Source organism: Acanthaster planci, linkage group LG13 (genome assembly GCF_054643075.1).
Source record: "Acanthaster planci isolate LZ-2023a linkage group LG13, COTS_SCS, whole genome shotgun sequence".
NCBI lineage: Eukaryota > Metazoa > Echinodermata > Asteroidea > Valvatida > Acanthasteridae > Acanthaster > Acanthaster planci.
In genome coordinates, this window is record NC_141789.1 from 15,536,370 (window position 1) to 15,558,090 (window position 21,721).

The window sequence follows — 21,721 nt, forward strand, 5'->3', positions numbered from 1 at the left end:
TCACAATCCCATATGTTGTGGTACCCCATGTCCTGGTTTTCACTGATTTTTAGCACCGTGTCACCCCCTGTTTTCCCCTGCCCGGATTTTCAAACGTTTTGAGCAGATTTGAATAAAGCGCCATGCTCCATAGCACGTGACAACCGCGCGCCATTTTATAAAAACACGCGACGCCTTCGTGGTTATACTTGTAGTGTGCGACCTTCTGTTTGGACGCAAGAATTTATAGTCTTACCTGCTAAAAACGAGCTGTTTCATGTGCTGTAAGCTCCCGACTTGCGACAAAGAATCATTCACTGGAGGTAAGTATACTGAAACAGGTAAAGAGTGAAGATTTTCGACCAAGAAAAGAATGTTGCACCCTGATTTCACTTCAGTGGTTGTGGGAAGATAAAGTCTATGGGAGTCGAGAAACTTTTCTTGGTGTTTTGTAAAATGGAACTTTTTTCTCGCCCCGGATTCATATTTTTTCAGCATTTCTGCAATGATCGACCTTAATTTACTGGGATAATCAAACATACGATGAATAAATGGAGGCAGGATGCAGCATTCTGTCCTCAACGACAGTGGCGTAGCTAGGATTTTACCAGTTAGTCTAGTGGGGGGGGCGGGGCACAAGGGGGCGCCAGCATCGGGGGGGGGGGGGCGCCAGCCACAGTGGTGTGGTTTTTGGGGGGCAAGTTTTCTTTGGCCTTGTTCAATATCCATCCGGTTTTTTTTCGTGGGGGGCCCCAGCTACGCCACTGCTCAACATAGGTTTGATGACTTCTGTAAATTCTAATAACAACATAGAATTTGAAGTTGGTGCTTATAGGGTAATTCTCAATTTTTAAATGTTTTTTGCCCTCGAAACTGACACCTACATATCTAGAAGGAATGCCCCTACTATAAACTCTGAAGCACTATATATGTGTTAAATAGACTTTTTCCCAATTCAGATTTCAAGTTTATTTCTATACTATATATAAGTTAAATAATACAGAAGTTAACGAAACTAAAGCCCAGTATGGGGGAAGTCAGACAAAAAGCCAAAGCTTGTACTTGGTCTGCCCCCAAAGGAGAATACATCTATTTTACCCCAATTAGGGGGGCGTAACAGTAATACTATTGTACAGAGTAGCTATTTCTCCCATTCAGCCATCTTGAAATGAGTGCCACCATGTGACTGCATGATCAAAGCCAGCCAAGGGGAACAAATTGCTTGGTCTCATCACTTAACCCTAACCCAAGAGTGTATGTAAAATTGTACTGAAATTGGAGGATTTGGGACTGTTAGGGTTAACCCTATGGACCTGTAATATGTTGAGGTGGGTGGCTATGGAATTTTGCAAATTCTACTCAATAGAGTGACTTACGATGTCCGTTTGCAATGACATGAAACTCTAACAAGAAGAATTGTGCCAATTTCTTTATAATAAGGACAGAAAAAATGTATCTTGTCCATGTACTTACACTACATGACAGATGAGATTTCTGTCTGTCTTTTTTGTTGTTGGAGAATATGCCAAACACGTCCAGTTTTCTTACATTATGCACATTACAAATTCCCCTCCTCCTTGGATTATAGAGATGCCATTTCAAATCTGACTTCAATCTGATTAGAAGAGTAGGTGGAAAGTACGCCACTTGACACTCTGTGCCCAAACCCTATGAGACTGGTCTAAAAATTGTGTATTCTCAGTAAATGACTTGGTATTTTCCATCCTAAAGTGAACTTTTCTGGACATGCTTTTGCTTTCTGATAGCTATTAAATGACCGTAGGGAAGAATTACTGGCATCCCATGTATGGAACTCTTCCTGAGTTAGGCCTCTGTACTTTGCCTTGTAATTTATGTGTGATTCTGACTACTCGTGCTGATTTGGGACTGAACTTTGTAGGTATTTGCCATTTTAATTGGGTACAATACACACGGTAAGAATAAACAACAGAGGTCTAAGTAGGTTATGTATGCTGAGTGACATCAGATTTATTTTTACCACTGAAACCATGACATAAATAATGATCAATTATGGAACATTAGTTGATTTCTCAGGAATAAAACTAAAAAACCGAGCATTAATGTCCAAGAAGACAACATAAAAATAAAAGTCCAAACAGCTCCCGAAAGATCACCCAAAAGAAACAGTTTCTGTCTAGGAGCTTTCCTTACAGATAGGTTTGCCATAAATTAAACTAAATTAGCTATACTATAACCATTAGCATGTATGTACACAAATAGAAAACACTCAAAATGAACCAAAGCAGTGATATAGGAAGTTTGGAATGAAACTAAAATGAAAAACAAGAACAGCCAAATAACAGGCAAACAGTAAGCAACAAACAAGATGAATGCATCAAGAATAAATGACTAATCAGAGTTAATCAGTAAACACCTATGATGAATCGTACAATGGGGCTGTATCAAGAGGACGACAAGCAAATTCTTCAACCTGAAGCCAACTGGGAGAAATGATTTCAACAAGTGCATTTAATTTTGATAATCTGTCCTAAATTTATTGTAATGTCCCAAAAGAGGCTAGCACCGGCACTTGAAGAAACAAGAAGAAGTCCAAAATGGCTATTAAAATACTGCTGAAACCAGTAGAGCACGTCATCATGAATCCCATCCTGATCATACAGAAATCGGCAAAAAATCCTCTTGTTCAATCTTTAGTGATGTACAAGTGCAGGCTCGCAAACTGGCAGGTGTATCAAGTAAACTTCACAAATTTGGCAGTGACTTGCCTAAGCAGTGAACAGTTCTGTAGTTCTTTAACATTGGGACCATGCAATTTTGCTCCCTTGACTGGCGTTACTTAGTCATATGTTGTGACGGCCTTTTTAAGTTGACGATGGATTATAAGCTATATAACATTCTGGTACTTGACTTGTAGTGTACACTGATACTGTGTGATTCCCAAAAATGTAAGAATGGATGGAGGGGGGCTACATAAAAACTTCATGTGTGCCAACGTGGTGCACCCAGAATTTTTCTTGGGGGGGGACCAGAATTAACCCCTAAAATAGTCTGGTTTATGATGGTCAAGGCCCCCCTGTAGTTGTGCCATAGGAACTGGGATTAATGGCTGTGTCAGAACTAGTACATGTAGTTTCAGACGCAAGTGTATAATTGTATCTTTGTTTCTCAGAATACAAAAACCCTCTTTTAGGGCTTGAGTCGTCCCCCTCTCCCGCCATTGATTCACAGCTAGTCAAAATTACCATAATACCCCTGTTCAAATTGAGGGCACCATTTTGATACAGGGGATTTGAGCTCTTTGTTTCATAAATTAATGTCGTAATTTAAAGGTTTTTTTTTTTTAAACAGATTGTAAAAAACCCAGATTTTTAAAAAGATTAAAATGTAAGAATTTTATTGGTCCAAATGGAATTGTTATAAGTGGCAGGCAGCAATGATTGTATACCAACCTTTATTTCAGCTTCACGTAAATGAATAAGTTTCCAGAAGACTGAAAATGTCAATGTTAAATTTTATTTTCACAGAATCAGGATAGTCATGCCAGCCACATGAGAAAAGCCAATCACTTGATGTGGAATCACAGGAACTGGACATTAATTTGTTGTAGAGAGCGACAAACAAGATTTGCATGTTCACTGAGGTAAGGTAACCATTTGTTGCAGGTGTGAACATGCCCAAGATCTCAGGTTTGCAAGATTCTGTGGATTTAGTGTGCAAGGATCTGTAGTTCTGTGGAAGTGTTGTGCAAGGATCTGCAGTTCTGTGGAAATGTTGTGCAAGGATCTGCAGTTCTGTGGAAATGTTCTGCAAGGATCTGCAGTTCTGTGGAAATGTTCTGCAAGGATCTGCAGTTCTGTGGAAATGTTGTGCAAGGATCTGCAGTTCTGTGGAAATGTTCTGCAAGGATCTGCAGTCCTGTGGAATTGTTCTGCAAGGATCTGCAGTTCTGTGGAAGTGTTGTGCAAGGATCTGCAGTTCTGTGGAAATGTTCTGCAAGGATCTGCAGTCCTGTGGAATTGTTCTGCAAGGATCTGCAGTTCTGTGGAATTGTTCTGCAAGGATCTGCAGTTCTGTGGAATTATTGTGCAAGGATCTGCAGTTCTGTGGAATTATTGTGCAAGGATCTGCAGTTCTGTGGAAATGTTGTGCAAGGATCTGCAGTCCTGTGGAAATGTTTTGCGAGGATCTGGTATTCTGTGAAAGCAACAAGATTCGCATGTTCACTGAGGTAAGGTAACCATTTGTTTCAGGTGTGAACATGCCCAAGATCTCGGAATTGCAAGGTTCTGTGGATTTAGTGTGCAAGGATCTGCAGTTCTGTGGAATTATTGTGCAAGGATCTGGTGTACTGCGAAAGCAACAAGATTCGCATGTTCACTGAGGTAAGGTAACCATTTGTTTCAGGTGTGAACATGCCCAAGATCTCAGGATTGCAAGGTTCTGTGGATTTAGTGTGCAAGGATCTGCAGTTCTGTGGAAATGTTGTGCAAGGATCTGCAGTTCTGTGGAATTATTGTGCAAGGATCTGCAGTTCTGTGGATTTAGTGTGCAAGGATCTGCAGTTCTGTGGATTTAGTGTGCAAGGATCTGCAGTTCTGTGGAAGTGTTTTGCAAGGATCTGCAGTTCTGTGGATTTATAGTGTGACCCGGAGGATCTGGCGTTTTGGATTTATATTGGGAGGATCTGGTGTTCTGTGAGGTAAGGTAACCGTTTTTTATAGCCATGAACATGCATAAGGCCTCTGGGTTGCAAGATGCTTGCAAAGTGATGGCACTGTGTGATTAGTGATTTGTGGCAAATCTTGGGAAACAAATTTTTTAATTGTTCTGTGTAAATTTTCAGCAAGAGCATTAGAAGAAAGATTATCTTAGATATTTTGGAAAAGTTAAAGATGACTTTTCTGAACTAGAAATTCATTCAGAGGAATTTTTAGAAAGAACTTGTGCCCTTTTTAGTCAAGCATCAGTGATACAAAACTTGAAGAAAATTGATTTGGATAACGTACCCTTGACAGTATTATCTGAATCTTCTAATTCTAAAATAACTTTTTAAAATCTGACTTTTGACCCCAGGGGGTTAATGTTCAACAAACATACTGACAAATGTGTAGTTCTGATGCATTCGTAACACTAATTTCCAGTTACTGTACATGTATGTACGCCATACGCCATACTGCCGCAGATTGAAGGTTTGAAAATATACTCAAGCTCTTTTTGAAAAAAAAAGTTTTCCTTTTGTATTTGTAAGTGCATTTCGTATTTGGTTTCTTGCAGATCACCTGTTTAAGGACCTCATGTGGCCTACTTGAAGGAATCATCTTCACATTCAGATGTACTCGGAACCCAGATGGTTATATGGGGATCAGGATAACTAGGGCTATGGGATCTGCTTTATCCCTGCGTCCTATATGCATCAAACTGGACTTTGGAAATGGTCATCCCTACATCTGATTTAGGACCACTTTCAACAGGACTATGGGATCTGCTTTATCCCTGCGTCCTATATGCATCAAACTGGACTTTGGAAATGGTCATCCCTACATCTGATTTAGGACCACTTTCAACAGGACTATGGGATCTGCTTTATCCCTATGTCTATCATTTCTCCATCGATCATTTAGCGAGTGCACAATGGTCTTTTCCACTGAGACTTTTTACATAAATGATAGCCAACTATTAGGGGACTGAAAATTCACAGGGTAGGTTTTTATTTCTAGCTCAGAGGGATCTGTTATATCCCTCTGAAGACCGAGACTGTGGGATCTCCTATATCCCCATGTCATTAGGGCTGAGGTGGGTGCGGTGATATAAACTGAACATAATTGGAGTTTATTCCAATTTGCGGGATGTGCGGCATTAACCATGGAGTGTACTAGGGCTCCAATGCGAGATGTGCGGCTATTAACCCAGTGCATGGGGACAGACATGGCTTTGTCATGACCTGACATGGCTTGTCAGTCTTCTTTTTATCAATGCGTACAGGTACTTGCATCTCTGCATAGGGCTTGGGTCAGCATCTCTACAAGGTGTCTGTGGCATGTTTGTAGCCATGAATCTATCTTTTCAAACATCGCTTCATGCTGGCTCACTGGTGGCTTCAACTGGCAGAGAACCAGAATATAGCATGAAAACGTAATGGTGAGACCTTTAAGACAGATAAACGGTGTTTTTCCTTCGTTTCATTATTTTCATTAAAGGAATAATCTCCAAACTTCAGAGAACTGAAGGCTTATTCAGGATTAACAAATACATTTTTTGAAAGGAAAACAGTGGAAAGTTCTACAGTTTACCAGATTCCTAAAATCTTTTTGTTGGAATTGTATTTATTATTTCTAGTCAAAGGAAGCAGTGAACAATATTTTCTGTCCAAACTTGTTTGTTTTCCAAAGAAACTTCATTGGAAGAAATTTTCAGTACTCAAATGAGATTGAAACCAAATAAGTCATTTTTTCCTTCCTTTTTATTTATACAGTTTCCAGCGAGGAACAACCACACAGCTAGTACAATCCTGACATGGATTACAGCATTCAACATGGCGATGATGGCAATGCTAGCAAGGACTTGGTACTTCTCTACTCTCTGTTTTCAAAGGTAGTGAACAGTTTTGAGTCCAGAATTGCCGCTATCAAGGAAATTTGAAAAGCAATTGGAAGAAATATGAGTAACTTCTGTTATAATGGATAAAATTTTATTGCTAAAATAGTTGATAATAGTTGACATGAATTCAGTGAGTTCTGGAAAACTGGCATTTCCATTCCCAACCTTACTTTCCGTTCATGTCTGTTTTTGTCATTTTCCATACTTTTTTATGCATACAGTTTTCATTCAGGGACAACCACAGGGTTACATTCGTGATATGAGATGGCAGCATCAGCATGATAGCAGCAATGCCAGGACAGTACCCAACATCAAGGCATCAACTTTGGACTTCTGCATCACTACATAGCTGCCACTTTTAAAGCCTCAACTTATCACCTTCATATTTATCCTCACTTTGATACATTCACACTCGACTTCACCGTATTCACCCCTCACTTTATTACCACGGCAACCCTCATGTTCACATCCACTTCACCACTTTCACCTCTACCAGACTTATTCCCACTTTAGCACCATTCACCCTCACTTTCACCACATTCACCTTTACCACCACGCTGGCAGCAAACATCAAGTTGTCTAGTCTGAGCTGCTGCAGTGCTTCCAGCCTGGAATCTTGTCTCCCAATGTGGTCATTTCATCACCTGTCTGAGATCAGTTGAGGTTGGTAAAGATGCAGCTAGAGTTGCCGTGACTACAGTTTTTGTTTATTGAAGTTGAGGCAATTGGTAGTATCATTGCCTTTTATGCCCACTTTCATTTTTGGAAAAAATATCTGTTTGTTTATCGGTTACAATTAGTATAGGCTGGTAACAGCATAAGTTTCCATGTTTACATGGTATTGCCAACAGTTAGAAGTTGATTTTGGGGATGAAAACTTGGTCTGGAAATTATATTTTTAAGTCCTGGAAGTTTTTAGGTTGATCTAATAATACTTTGTTCTTCATGTTGCATGTTTCAGGTGGACTGCATACACTTACAGCATAAAGGTTCCTGCTACACCTTCTGGGCAGGTCCATGAGAAAGAGATTCATGAGGATTGGTCTTTTTGAAAGAGTCAAAACCACTAACAAGATTGATGCCAAGAGGCTTTGCAGCTGAGTGATATCAACCGTGGTGCCACATGCATAAATTCCCAGTCTTCATAGACCTGGTCCCTAATGCCCACTGTTGTTGGTCTTGCAACAAGCCTGAGCCCTGAATCCAATGCTTAGATCCATAGCCAGGAACTTCAACTTGGATTTCTGTGGCAGAGCAAGCAACAGACTTGGAGTGACCATGCTAGACTTCTTGGAAACCATTCCTGGAAGTCTTTCTGCAGCATTGACTAGAACTTTTCATCGCCAAACTGGTTTATTTGTAAATTGTCTGTCTTTGTGAAAAACAATCTTTGATTCATCAAAGTGTGTTTCTGAGTAATAAACAGTTGAATATAACATCCTAATATTTAGGCTTATGCTGACATTTTTGTACTTTTTCTGGTACATAGTTGATCTGGAAAGGCATTATTGAATGAGAATGGTTCAGTGCGGCCACTCTACAAGTTGCATATTCCGACAAAAGAAATATATACACTAGCCCTCATCCCCAAGTGTGTTTCATTTTGAAATTGGAGGATTGAGGATAGTTACGACTTGATCATTACTTGCTGGGATTTCTTCAATCTAAAGATTACTGAAAATGGTTTGTTTAAAAGCAAGTTCAGTTGCAGCCATACTTTGAATTCACATTGGATTTTTCCTACATGACATCATTACAGCGCCCTCAATTTCCAGCCCCCAAACTACCGTCTTTCAGGTTTTGTTGAATGTTTATAATTACTGCTTTATATATGAATAATTTATCAACTTATTTTATAGGCAAGAACTTCCCCATGTTTCTTGAAATTTGTGTTCACACATCCAAGATTCAGAAAAGCCAAAACTTGAGTTTGAAATGCCAGCTTCAAAGAAGAATGGACTTTTTAAATAGTAAAACTGAGAATATTAAGCTAATTGCTTCTTCCATGATGTTTGAAGTACCAATTTACTTTTAACCATGATGGCTTAAAACTTCCTTACTTTTTGCCAATATTTTACTTGAGGAACAAGTGCATTACCTCTTTCCCTTTTATAAGACTTGAGATAGCCTGTTGAACTTTTGGTTTTTTTTGTTTTAACTCTTGTTTTAAATGCTTTATTTGAATGAAAGGTTCACTTCGCTTTCCCCGTAACTTCCTTTTAGTTCCCAAATGTGAAATAATTTCCAGTTTATAATTTAGAATTACTCAACAGTATTTGGCCCACTGCATCTTCATTCCTGCTTCTATGCAGTAATCAGATAGGAACATTTTCAAAATTATTAATTTTTAAAAGAATTAATAAAAAAAGATCATGTTCACTTGTAGAGATCCTCTGAATAAAAGAAGGGCTGCTTTCCTCAAACTTTTTACAATCTCCACTTGAATGTTTTGACGAGAACTTTGCAAATACAAAATGGGTTTCTTGAACATATTCTGGAAAAAGCCAATGAATGTCATTTTTCTAGTGAGAGAAATATTTACTTTAAGTCACAATCATTATTGATGTTTACTGGTCTTGAAGTGATACTGACTTATTTTTGAAATGTTCTAGACTTTCAAGATTCATACTTCCAACTTCCAAGCAAATCTAAATTATTATTTGATCAAAAGTGAACAGATCTACTCTAAAATTCATGTAAGGGTAATAGTATGGTAATTTTTGGCAATTTTTTTCAAAGGATATTGATATGAACTTTTCGTAAAGAGATTTTCATTTCTTCTAAGAGACAACACTATTAGTGAGTGTATAAAGCCTTCCCATGGATATCTGAAGAAATTTTGAGTGAGTCCAATACTACGTTGTCTAGCCCAAATTCAAACTTGTTTGAAATTAAACTTTGGACAACATGTGTCTTCATCCAGACAACTTGATAAACATTTTGAGAATAAGAAGAGTGCAATAACATTTTGGAGATAAACCTTACCTTAACCCTAACTCCCCAGAGAGATTTACTAGGAACCATACCCATTCACACAAATTCCAACACCATATGATAAACTGTGCACAAAAATTGTTGGACTCTTGTTTATTTTGGGTATACCTGAACCCATGTTAAAGCACAAGCAGTTTAGGGGGTACAGTACCCAGTGCCACAAATTCACACACTTTACCAGTGTTCAATTCTGTATGGTTAGGGTCGCACCTCTACACGAGATGTACATTCTTGAAATGAATCTGTTTTGGATAAAAAGCTGATATTCCCTGTTTGAAACTCCAACACAAACCAGTCATGGACAAGAACATTACCTTGCAAAAAATCAGTTAAGTGTTTATTGTGGTTTAAATATCATAACCTCATTTTTGAAAGTGGTAACATTCATTTGAATTATGTCTGTTAAATAGTACAAAATATTTACATTTATAATTCTGTACTGGCAAGTGCCATCCGTTCCATTGTGTAGTCATGGGTAAGAAATACTACAATCTATCTGCTTAACTCAAAAAAAGAGATCTTTACATAGGGTTGGAGCTTTGGGTAAAAAACTCATAAAAGAAATTTAACTTGACCAAACCAGTAACTTATAATCATTCTGTGAATAGAACACATGCGTTCATTCTTATGGCCACTCGGCCATCCAAAGTTAACTTGTACAACCGACAGATACGACTATCAGGAAAGCATGTACAAGGGGGTTGGAAAGCTCAGTCATACGAAGAGGGTCTGTTTGTATTGAAACAATATTCTAAGGTGTCCAAATACGATAGTTCCAAACTTGGAAAAAGCCAGTAGTGAATATTGGGACAACTCGTTGATGCCAAGTCTAAGAATTTCATTGAGAGCATACATTTTCGTGATTGGCACAAACTCTAGATGATTGGTTCCCAATTACATAAGGTATACAGGGGAAAGAAAAGTGGTAAATTAATTGGAAAAATACCATTATTCAATACTTCCAAAGAGAGATGCATGCCAGAAGATCTGAGTTTTCTTCAGAGCACTGCTTTACATAATTTTGCACACTAAAGTATAGAGTATTACTGTTTTGCCTCCAATTTTTGCATTTAAAGGAGACCGTATTTAAATCTGAAATTTATTAATGTGAAACAAAACAACTGTTCATGCTGGGAAATTTCAATTGAAAATGAATCATTCATCTCATCAAAAGGATAAAAATAGACCTTTTCCTTTCACCCGCTTGACATCCAAGAATGAGCTTAGCCGACTTCTTCAAGATCTCTCATTTGATAACCTGTTTGCCTGATGTTCCAAGAGTTAACCTGTTCTGCAATGATGATACTAACAATGTTTGCTTTTCATGCGAGATTTGTAGCCACCTGCTCAAATGGATAGCCAGGGCAGAAGGTATATGCTTGGTGCAGTCAAGCCCTACTTTGATAACCAAACTTAATTTAAAAGTGTGCCTAAAGCTAAAGGGCCAAGATGGTAATCATAAATTATGCTCGTTTTCGGCATTTACAATGCCACACTTTTTTGGCATCTGCCGTGACTGAATACAAAACATCTTGGCCTCAGCAAGAATGCTGGATATTGAAATGGCTAGGGAACCAAGTTAAATCAACACGTGCAAAAAAAACAAATGTAAAAATTAACATCTCAGGTGAAGGTGACACTATAAAACAAACCTCAACAATTACAATCATGGAACACCCCCAATGTACACATAACATATACAACTATCAAGTCCTTTGTGCAAATTATGATTAAATGCCATAATAATATACAATTTATGTAGTCAATAAAAAATATAGTATGTACATGTACATCAACTTGTTTAAATATGCACATGGCAGCCATGTTTACCACTTTATGATTTAGGGAAATTTCAAGAAAGCAACTGCAGTAAGATTTGACATACCGGTAATTTCCACCAGTAAAAAGGGGGACAAGCTGTGAGGAGAAAAAACAGGAATTTCTGAACTACTTTGAGACCAAAACTGAACATTGCACAAATTAACTGAAATTAACAAATGATGAAGCTCCCTCAAATCAATGTTAAAACATTCCTGTTTTCTTTTACAAGTCCAAAATGTAGTCTACTTGCAAAGATGTTTTCATAATGATGGGCAGGTTACTTCAGACCATTCTACAACTTTTTGTAAATATAGGTCACAACAGAAACAAATGCAGCCAAACTGAAGTGACATAAATCAGAAAATCACATTCAAGAAGCCATATTTCGGACTGCTACGGCACTGTCAGAGTACCAAAGAGAATGCCTCACATCACATGTACAATTGTGTGTGTAAAAGGCATTAGTGCAAGAACTAATGCATGAACCAACATACATGTATACTTCATTTGCTTGCACGACACTTCCTGGTTCAAAATGAAGTCATACTTCGGTACTCTAAGCAAACCATACCACATTCTACATATTTAAGTGTTTCTGCTTCGATGCGAAGATGAGAGTCCTTACATGTTAGTATGGGAACCTTAACCCAACTTCCCATACTGTTGTACATTCACAAATCACAGAATGAGATTTGTACATAATGGCTGTGTTTATTTCACACCCATCTGGATCATTATCAGTGATCCAACGTTGGTTTTGGACACCAAAACTCGCCTAATGGATGGTGCAAGCCCCAGTAAGGACCACTGATAGGGATCTAGATCGTGAGAAACAGACCCACACACCTTGCATCTGACACACTGTGGCAGATAATAACATGAGGCTCCCTTGGCATATTCAAGAGGCTTTGTACAATGATGTGAAATCCAACTTCACTGAAATTAACCCTTTTCAACTTGAAACAGGAACCAGTGAAAACAGGCCGGGGTATGGAAATGACATCTAGAATAGTGTATCATCAAGTGAATCAATGTTTTACTTCCAGACAACTTTCTACCTCTGTGGCCTAGTAGGACTTTGAGCATGTAACTAAGACTTCAACATCGTAGCAACGTTCAATTCTTTGTTGATGTTGTGCACTTGATGTCCTTTGACCATCCCAAGACAGTTCAAGGCAGCCATGCCATAATAGTGAGATGACGTGTATACACAAGACCGTGGTGATGTAAGGTACCAACCAAGACAAAAATGTTATGTACAGATTTTGTGATATTAGAGAATGAGTAACTGTTCAATTTGAATAAACCTTTCTTTGGCTAAAACAATTGAAAATGGTGTAACTGTGAATATGAATACTTTGAAAGCAAATGTGAAGGGAAAAAAATTCAAGCTTACATGATATATCCCATGAGAGACACTACTAATCTAATCTTGGCCTGTATTTCTCCCATTTACAAGTAATTCTGGACTTATAAAATCTATAAATAAGTTCTCGCCCAGTAACTAAACTACCTTGAATATTGTAACGTGCCTGACGTTTCAAAAACACTATCAATAAAATCTGTACATCAAAGAAATAAATTTTAAAACAAACTTTTTTACACACACCTCAACGAATACCAACATTAACATAACGGATCAGCAAAAGACTGCACTCCAGCCGAAATCATAAAACATCGTCCTCCAGTTTGGTTGGGTCCAACCCAATTTCTTATAAACCTGAACTTGAAACAAGAAGAACTGTAAGAACCCTGTGCATTCTTTGACTTTGTTCAATGACTCAATGCACACACTTTTCATGAATGATTCTTTGTACACATTCTGTGGAGGAAATGTACAGCTATGCTCCAACCTGAAACCAAGATATCGGAAAATTCCATCCATGTATCCCAGCTATTAAAAAAGGGCCAACATTTGATTCCCATCATTTCGTCTATAGAAGACCTAGGACAAGATTCACTCTAGCATGATGTAGGCAGGGCAGCATTGGGAGTGTACCCTGTAGTTCTTTTTGGATGTGGTGTGGGTGTGGTCAGGGCGTGGTTAAGATACTGTATGTATTTACAAAATATATATATATAAAGTTGATGTGTAAAATCCACAAATGATTGCGCCTTAGAGCCAGTCAGCAGAAATGGCAAAATAAAAAATCATTCCAATGTACCACAGGAATTTGTTCATCTTAAACTACCCAACACTAGCCTAGGTTTCTACAATTATATTGCATTGAGTATGGGCCAATTGCAAAATACATGGAAAGACAAAGTTATTTAACACTGACGAATCTACATAAAATAAATCTCCAGTGAGTACAGTACCTTATTTGGATATTTCATTCATCCGATTATATACATGTGTTGAATAGCTTGAGGCACAATAGATAGTAGCAGAAAATTGATTTGAAGAGTAATTGGCAGCAACAGATGGGAATCACAAGTATTGAAGTGTATGTTTCACATTTGAATGTAAGAGTTGGTACTTTTTATCATTTAAGCTCAGGAAAGGGAACAGAAAGCTTGGGATTGAAAACAAAACTGCTTAAACAACACCACCCCCACTCTGTCTTGTCTGTGATCCAAATGATTCATTCCTACTCATCCCAAATTCAGCCTAGATAACACGGAAAAGGGCCAGACGTTTCAATGTGTAAAAACTTTGGCTTCCCTCTAGATCTGCAAGGCACGTGATAATGTTACAAACATCTCCAAGGATAGTTTTGTAAAGATACCCCCCACCCCTGTGCAGGTTATTTTTAAATAACCAAGCACATCGAGCAATAGTTTTCATATTTAGCTGCCATGGTAACTTTCTAAAGAGAAAACTCTTGCAAACTTTACAATTTCTGTCTGCATTTGCTATTGCTCTGTTTCTTGAAACTCCAGGGAGTACATTTGTATCCAATTTTGTATTTTCTCTTTCTTGCTAGCTGAATGAGCTCATACACGAGGGGACTTAAGCAATACAGGTTATGTGTTCTGGCATCTCTGAGGCTGTTTTTGTTAATTTAAGTTATTTCCAATGAATGCACAAAAGCTTTACTTGAGCCTATCCTTGTGATACAAAACCCTCTGAGGACGTATTAACACATAACCTCTATTGCAGGACAGGAAAAACCAAAAACATATTAGGTTGCTCTATAATTACCACAACATGAAATTACAATAAATACACCAGTGTTATTTCCTGAGCATTGGTGAATATTGATTGATTTTTATACATCTGAATTTAGAATATTTTTGTGAAGATAATCTGTAATCCTGTTGATACTGTATCAGCAGCCTCTGTTTAGTGTGAACACATCCATGTTGATGCAAGACAGATGTGAAGGTATACAATGCATGCAGTGAGGATTGCTGGGCTGGTAAGCGCATCAGCACTGCTAAATTCAGAAGAGAACGTTTACAGGTTCCTGAAATCCAGCCCCAAAGTGACCTCAGCTACAAAGGTTACAGGCACTTGATTCCACCTGCAAGGCTGTGAAAATGCAAGCTGAGGGGGGAAATCTGAGGACTGGTAATCCATCCACTTTGAACACAGCAACAAGCATTGCCATGGAAACTGAACATAACTGCAGATCCAATGAACTCCACTGGCTCAAAAATTGTCCTATTCTGTAGCTGTGAGTGACAGTAATCCCCCATTCGAACCGACTGCCACCTTAGTGTGAACAGACATCCAGGTTTAATCTACTGAAGCCTTCTCGCAAAACTGATCCGTCTGAAAACACAGCAATCAAAAAACAATGGATGGCATAGACATAGCACATAGAATTTCCCTGCAGATACGTAGTGTCCATTGTCACACTGTTCGTTATAAAAAAAATCTCCTTGCGGCAATTGTTCCAGGTTCATAATATGGTATCAAAGACGTGCATGGACTTCGTGATGGTTTCATCCTACAAATGGGGCAGGGAAAAAAAAAGAGGAGAAACAGAACAAGTGTTAGACGTCAACAATGTCTGATATACTTTGCAATCATATAAATACTGGCAATAAAATACAGCATGAATAAAACTCCAGAGCAAAGTGCCAAAGTAACACTTACATTACTGCATGACTCTAAAAACTCTTGCAACGATACCACACCATCTTTGTTAAGGTCCATTTTCTGCAACAGATGAGACAAGAATGAATGAACAGAGTATGAGAATGATCAACAGATGGATTGCCTAGGAGATGGTTGTAGTCCAAAATGGCGGTGCCCTTGACCACTTGCCACCAGGGTTTCCCGTACCGGACATGTATTCTTTATAAACGTAGCCGGGGTCTCTGAAATCCGACAAAGGGGACTGGGTCTTGTAACAAAACACTGTACTCGTAACAAAAGACTAGGCTGCTGGGAATTACCAACATTTTTCACGCTAAATAGTGGAGATAATCCAGCCTTGTTTTGAAATAGTATACCACGGTTTTGGGGATTTAGCGCGAGCGGATTACCACTGGGGAAATACTCGGGCGTCAATGAAGGTCACCTGTCAACTTAGAGTAGTGCTTAAAGATTACTTTGTGTGGCTATAAACGACCTTTAAATGAAATGATGAATTTTTGAAGGATTTTGAAAACGGAAAAAATGATAGTCATGCGGGCCCAGCATCATCAACATTGAAAAATGCCCCGGCATGAAGTGGTTAACAGAGTTTAGCTGACACAGAAGTGATTTGATGTGAAACTTAAGAAAAGTCTGAAGCCATGTCCAAGAGTTTTGGTAATGACAGTGGGAATTATTAAAGCAACTAGCTTGTGGCTACATCCATCTCCAACAAACGTGTGTGTTATGCCAGCCTCAGGTGGCATCCAAATCATTTGGTTGTGGCTTGTAATTACATATGACCCTATGGGAACTGGTTGTTACTACCATAAACTCATGCGTAATTTCAGGCTGCGGCCAAGTAATGCGGACACAGCCCTAGCATTCCAACTAAGGTTGGTGTCTTGGCCAGGTGCCTGTGATAAAGTGACTGCCTTTACAGGAATCATAAAGGCACAAGACCAAGATGGCTGACAAGACCATGGGCATTAAGCTTTGATTTTGCGATGTTACAGCCCCTTTAGTTGAGACATCAAGTTCCATGCAACTTCCTTCTCTACTACAAGACCAAATTTTGAAGAAAAAATTAATTTCCATGGGAAGCAACTGAAACCACACTCCTACCTGGAAGACTCTTTCAACGTGCTCGCCCGGAGTGATGTCTTCTGACGTAGGTTCCGAGTACTTGCCCATCATGTCGTAGATTGACTGTATTATACTCAGCATCTCCTACAAAATCAATTGGAAACATCATGGATGTAATTATTTATCAATCATTAGACAGTGTGGGAATCCTACCGTTTTTCAATGGACGCATTATACATGTATACCAACTAATAGTTCCATCTGTTTTTTAATTTTTGAAGTCTAGAATTGAGGAAAAGCAGAGCCTTTCTCGTTATTCATGATAGAGTTCAAATGCACCGAATCCACAGTAAAATCTTGTTGAATAAACAGTGACTTTGCACCGTCAGAAATACCTACAGTTCATGAATAATAAAGGTCTACAATTCAGAAATTCCAAACAGAACAGCTCATTAAAATTTTCATGAGGTTTGAAGAAACAGCCATGCAGCCTTAATTGATTGAACCTAATGTGCCAGTGTGTACCATCATATGTGTTTGTTTAGGGGTAATTCCAGCAAAAGTCTGATATCTTTGTGTCTCTGTTACATCTGACCTTTGTTATTTGATATGGAAATATCACCGGAATTGATTTCAAAGTATCACTATTTGTTTGGCAGGTAATTTGCATTAATTCACCACTCTTGGAAAGATCAGAAAATGAGTTCTGAACTTACAAATCATATGTCAGATGTGACAGGGACACAGAGAAAAATGGACCCCCTAATTACTGGAATTATCCATATAGTAATATGCATAGAAGGTCCAGCCATATTGAAAGTGCTGCTATTCATTACTATGACCTGGTGTTCTAACACAAATGAGGAACTTGTATCAAAATAAGAACAGGTGTATTAAAGAAGCAGTGTACGTGTATATAGATTGCTCAATAATGTGCCCTCTTGTGATTGAATCAGCTTTTTTAAAACTTTACACTTTCCTCCACTGTGACATTTTGTTGGTCATCAAAGAGTGCGAATGATGGTAGGACTGCTGTGAACAACAAAAGAATCATGTCACGGCAAATTCTAAAAACCTTGCCTGCCGCTCATTGGATCATGGCCAACAGAGGGCGCTCTCATTACCTTAGCTGATACTCATCTACTTACTTCTCTTGTGATGCCCCCATCCCCGTTGATGTCGTACAGTTTGAACGCCCAGTTGAGTTTGTCTTCTAGTGTTCCTCTGGAGAGTACCGACAATCCTGTCACAAACTCCTACAAGTGGGAAGGCAAAAAAAAATAGACACAACATCATAGACAAAAATGCTGCTCGCACTTTGCTGTGAAGTGACAGCAAAACTCTCCGGGTGTTCAGTTTGGATCCATGCTGTAAAGAACTTTCCCACACAGAATGTTGGGGGTGGCTCCAATGTTGTTTTGTAGCTCAAACACACATGGCTACAAATGAAAGGGAACTCAAAGCCTGACACTTCTTTTAAAATCTAGCACACTACATGTACCTTTCTGCCAACAGTACTGACTGAGATTAATATTAAAAGAGCTTCCGAAAAGTCAAGCGATCAACTTTCTGGAACAACTGTCACCTTGAGCCCCCTTACCTCTTACCTCGGGCACAAGAGTTCAACAAAGCGCATGCTACCACTGTCACTGAATGGGCATTTCTTTGTCAGCACTTTCATCAATTCCTCAGGGAGTTGAGCGAAATGAATTTGATACACCCGACTCCCGTCCAATTCAATCCACTGCCACCATCAATTTAGACAATGTGACATCCTTTTATATTAATGTACCCAATAGATTTCCCACTTGGCAACACTATAATCTGAGGATCAAGGACTGACTAGACGCCTTGCCTAAATTTGCTCTGTAACTTCACTTGATTTCCCCGGGGGGGTCAAAAACTGACATTTCTTCAGACTATATTACTTTGACTTCAATATTTAATGAGTGCAATTGACAGCTGGTCAAGATCTTTACCAATTAATACCAGCAGCCATCAAGACAACCAAGTGTGGCTGTCACTTGTTTGATTCAACATTTCCACTGAATTGTGTGATTTTTAGACAAGTTGTGATACCAAGTTGTAAAGTACCAGATATTTAAATTTTGGTTTCAGCATTTCAAATATTCATGACACTGCAAGTTAGTTAAGACAGACACCAAGTAAATATCACAAATTTACCATGATAAAAGGTAATGCCAATGACTTTGCTCGCATGAATTATTTCCAACGAAACACTCCACAAGTAAAAAATGAATTATTTATTTGAGAATTTTAGTCTAAAACGGTCGCTTCTGCTGACCCTCCTTACAACCATGCCTTCAAGCAACTGAAACAAAATGCTGTAGACTGGTGGCACGACGTTCTATTCAAACCAGTGCAGAGCAGACATCAACAATCTTTTCTCACGCAAGCTGCAAACGAATTTGAAAACCAAGCTCCACTTCTATCTATCTGAACACGTACGCTGTCTACCTCGGGGCTATACGCTGGCATTCTGCGTGACGGAAGCCCATCAGTGCTCAAGTCTAGTGCCTGCAGGAGCAGCTATAGATACAAGAACTGTGGCGGCATTCAGGAATGGAGGAAAGGAATACAGCAAAGCTCCCACTCAGGGGAGGGGGCTTTAAAACTATTGAGGAGTGGGATTTTGCTCTCTGGGAAGAAAATAAAGTTGTGAGCACGGACGCAGTCAGGCTTTGGGAACTATGTGACTAGATTCAGGTTGGGGTTTGTCTCAGGAATTGTTTTGATCACTCATACTTCCATAAGTCTTTGGGAGTGGAAGCACTGATGCAGATGAGAATAGCTATTTGTGGGAAGAGGGAGTCTGGAAGGAGGTTTTGGAAGGAAGGCAATGAGATGAGGGTACATTACCCCCAACCTATCCTGGCTTTCCTGCCAGAAACCTGCCTGTATTCTTCATAATACCACTGTCCTTTTACTTGAAGGAACCACTGACTTCCATGTGAAGTAACAGTGGCTCGGCTTTACCTTCCTTAATCCTTCAAAATCCTTCAAAACTGCTTGGAGTTTAATAGACCAGGGAGGAGTTACATGTAGGATTGTACTTGTCACATATATCACATTACCTCAAATGTAATGGAGCCATTGTGATCAGTATCAAATGAATTGAAGACAAAGTGGGCGTAATGACTGGAATCTGTAAAGAAATAACCAAAACAGAGGAAGAAATGTTCATTCAAAACAAATTTAAAAATGCCTTCTGTTTAAATGAAATTTTGCAGAGTGGCTATGGATAAGTTTCTTTGTTTATACAATACCAACAAACAAAAACCCTGAGCAACTAACCATTATTTGGGATTCACAGTCAGCTTCATGATATATTCAAACAACAAGTACTCCATGTCAATCCATATGATTAAAAAATATTCCTTACTTCAGTGGGTTTTCAAATAAATGACAAGCAGTATTAAAGCTTGTTTGATTGAAGTCAGAATGAGACATCATTGAGCTACTGAATGACTGATTTCAAATTCACCTCCTTGGGGAAAAAACTGGGAGTAAATTTCTTTGAACGTTTCTTCGTTGACCAGTCCTGACGGACACTCCTGCAGGAGAAAAAAAAAAAAGGTAAAATCTGCAAATCAACCATCTCTCAAAGTTGTAGCTTTTGTTGCATGTATGGGGGAGGAAAGTGAGGAAATACCATCAAAGAGGAAACTTTGAATATGCTGAAATATTCAGACTAGGTTGGTCATGAAGAAAACGCAGCTTCACTGAAGTATTTACAGTTATGAAAATCATCAGAAGACGGTAGCACCAAGTCTTTCACAAGCAGAAATATATCGATTGTGCATTCTGCCTTGGCTGAACATGGAACCTGATCGTTATGAAGGCACTTCTGCACACAGGAGAACAGGCTGACAGCTAATGGAACTATCACGCCATGCCTTCAGGACTTGCATAGAAGAGGAGTCAAGAAACTAGACTGCTCTCACCCCCCCCTTACTCTTGGCTCTCCTGGCACAAACAAAAACCGAGGGGGAACGTGATATTTTACACAATGAAACCTCAGCCCGTGAACAGATCAAAGACGTGTTTTATGAAGCCATCCATCACGGTTTTGCATAAACAGGAAATTGCTAACTCACCTAGGTTCTTGTATGTATTGAAGTTTATTCACATGTGCCAGATTCAGGGAGATTTTAATGTTTGATGATTTTTAATTCCAATTTTTTTCCAAAAAGAAAAACTGAACTTTAAAGCAGAATTCTAGATAATTTTAAGAAGTTCAACAACTTGCGACACTTCCAGCAACTGCTTCAGATGAAATTTCTGTAATTTACAGGAAACACTAAAATCATGTTCACAGGAAAAGATAGGGAAAAAACACAGAAATAGCAAAGTAACAATGATTTGTCTATCCACTCCAGATGTCCTTCACAAAACAGAGCAAGAATTTCCAAAGAGTAATCAGCAAGAAATATATCCATCAGATTGAAGAGGATATTAACAGTCAGACTGAGTGTGCTATGGTTGTGATGTCATTACACTCATCTAAAAACCATGCAGCTGATAAAATATGCACTGTCATGTCCATATGATATAGCGTGTTATAACACTGTGAAATCTATGAATTACTGAACAGCCTAGCGTCTATGGTCTTAACAAACCTCACTACACTGAGTCTCTAATGGCCAGTAAACAGAGACCCTTTTGACTCTGACTATTCCTCCCTGACTGGCTTGCATCTCCTAAACAATTCAACCGCCATCTTTAATGATCCCATCGGCCAATTTCCTTTCTGAATTGCAAACGCAGCCTATGAGGCATTCATTCGGGAATCTGCTTTTCGGTCTTCCAAGGACTGAATATTTCATGGCTTTCACGGGGCCTTCCAAGGGAGATACAAGTGCAATCTACAGTGCTATCCAGTCTCATCAAGTAGGTAATGCACTTTGCTTGTTCCATCCAAAGGTCGCACTACCTTATCTAAACAACATGCAAGATTTGGATTCAAAATTTAGCTAAACAAGGGTCAATCGGAGAAAAAGGAACACGGGTTACTTCCCATCTCCTCTGTTCATTCAACCTACATGTATCTCCTGACCTGTCCAACCCAAATCGTCCCAAGTTCTTTTGCTTATCCTTCACGAAGTAAACAATGGCCTGTCAACGCCAGACTTGCAGGACAACAATTCTGAACCAAGTCAAGAAGAAAGTTCCCTATTGATTTTATCACTTGATATTTTTTAATCATGTAATCAT

General features: G+C 38.8%; 1 protein-coding gene and 1 long non-coding RNA gene across 11 annotated transcripts in view; one reads left to right on the forward strand and one right to left on the reverse strand.

The window, feature by feature from the left end:
* Positions 1 to 159: 159 nt before the first annotated feature.
* LOC110973783 (uncharacterized) lies at positions 160 to 8,981 on the forward strand. The gene is made up of 6 exons (XR_002597506.2): positions 160 to 302; positions 3,486 to 4,660; positions 5,236 to 6,099; positions 6,434 to 6,552; positions 6,780 to 7,221; positions 7,520 to 8,981. It is a non-coding gene; the product is annotated as an uncharacterized LOC110973783 (long non-coding RNA).
* An 881-nt stretch (positions 8,982 to 9,862) lies between these two features.
* The window catches only part of LOC110973958 (Kv channel-interacting protein 4-like), a 119,527-nt gene continuing 107,668 nt past the window's right edge, over positions 9,863 to 21,721 (reverse strand). For all 10 annotated transcript variants that reach the window (XM_022225228.2, XM_022225227.2, XM_087145239.1 and 7 more), the window contains 6 exons: positions 19,992 to 20,061; positions 19,582 to 19,652; positions 17,635 to 17,742; positions 16,526 to 16,630; positions 15,419 to 15,481; positions 9,863 to 15,269 (listed from right to left, as the gene is read on the reverse strand). In XM_022225228.2, coding sequence (XP_022080920.2) covers positions 15,222 to 15,269; positions 15,419 to 15,481; positions 16,526 to 16,630; positions 17,635 to 17,742; positions 19,582 to 19,652; positions 19,992 to 20,061 — 465 coding nt within the window. In that variant the 3' untranslated portion in view covers positions 9,863 to 15,221. The remainder of the gene's footprint in view (positions 15,270 to 15,418; positions 15,482 to 16,525; positions 16,631 to 17,634; positions 17,743 to 19,581; positions 19,653 to 19,991; positions 20,062 to 21,721) is intronic.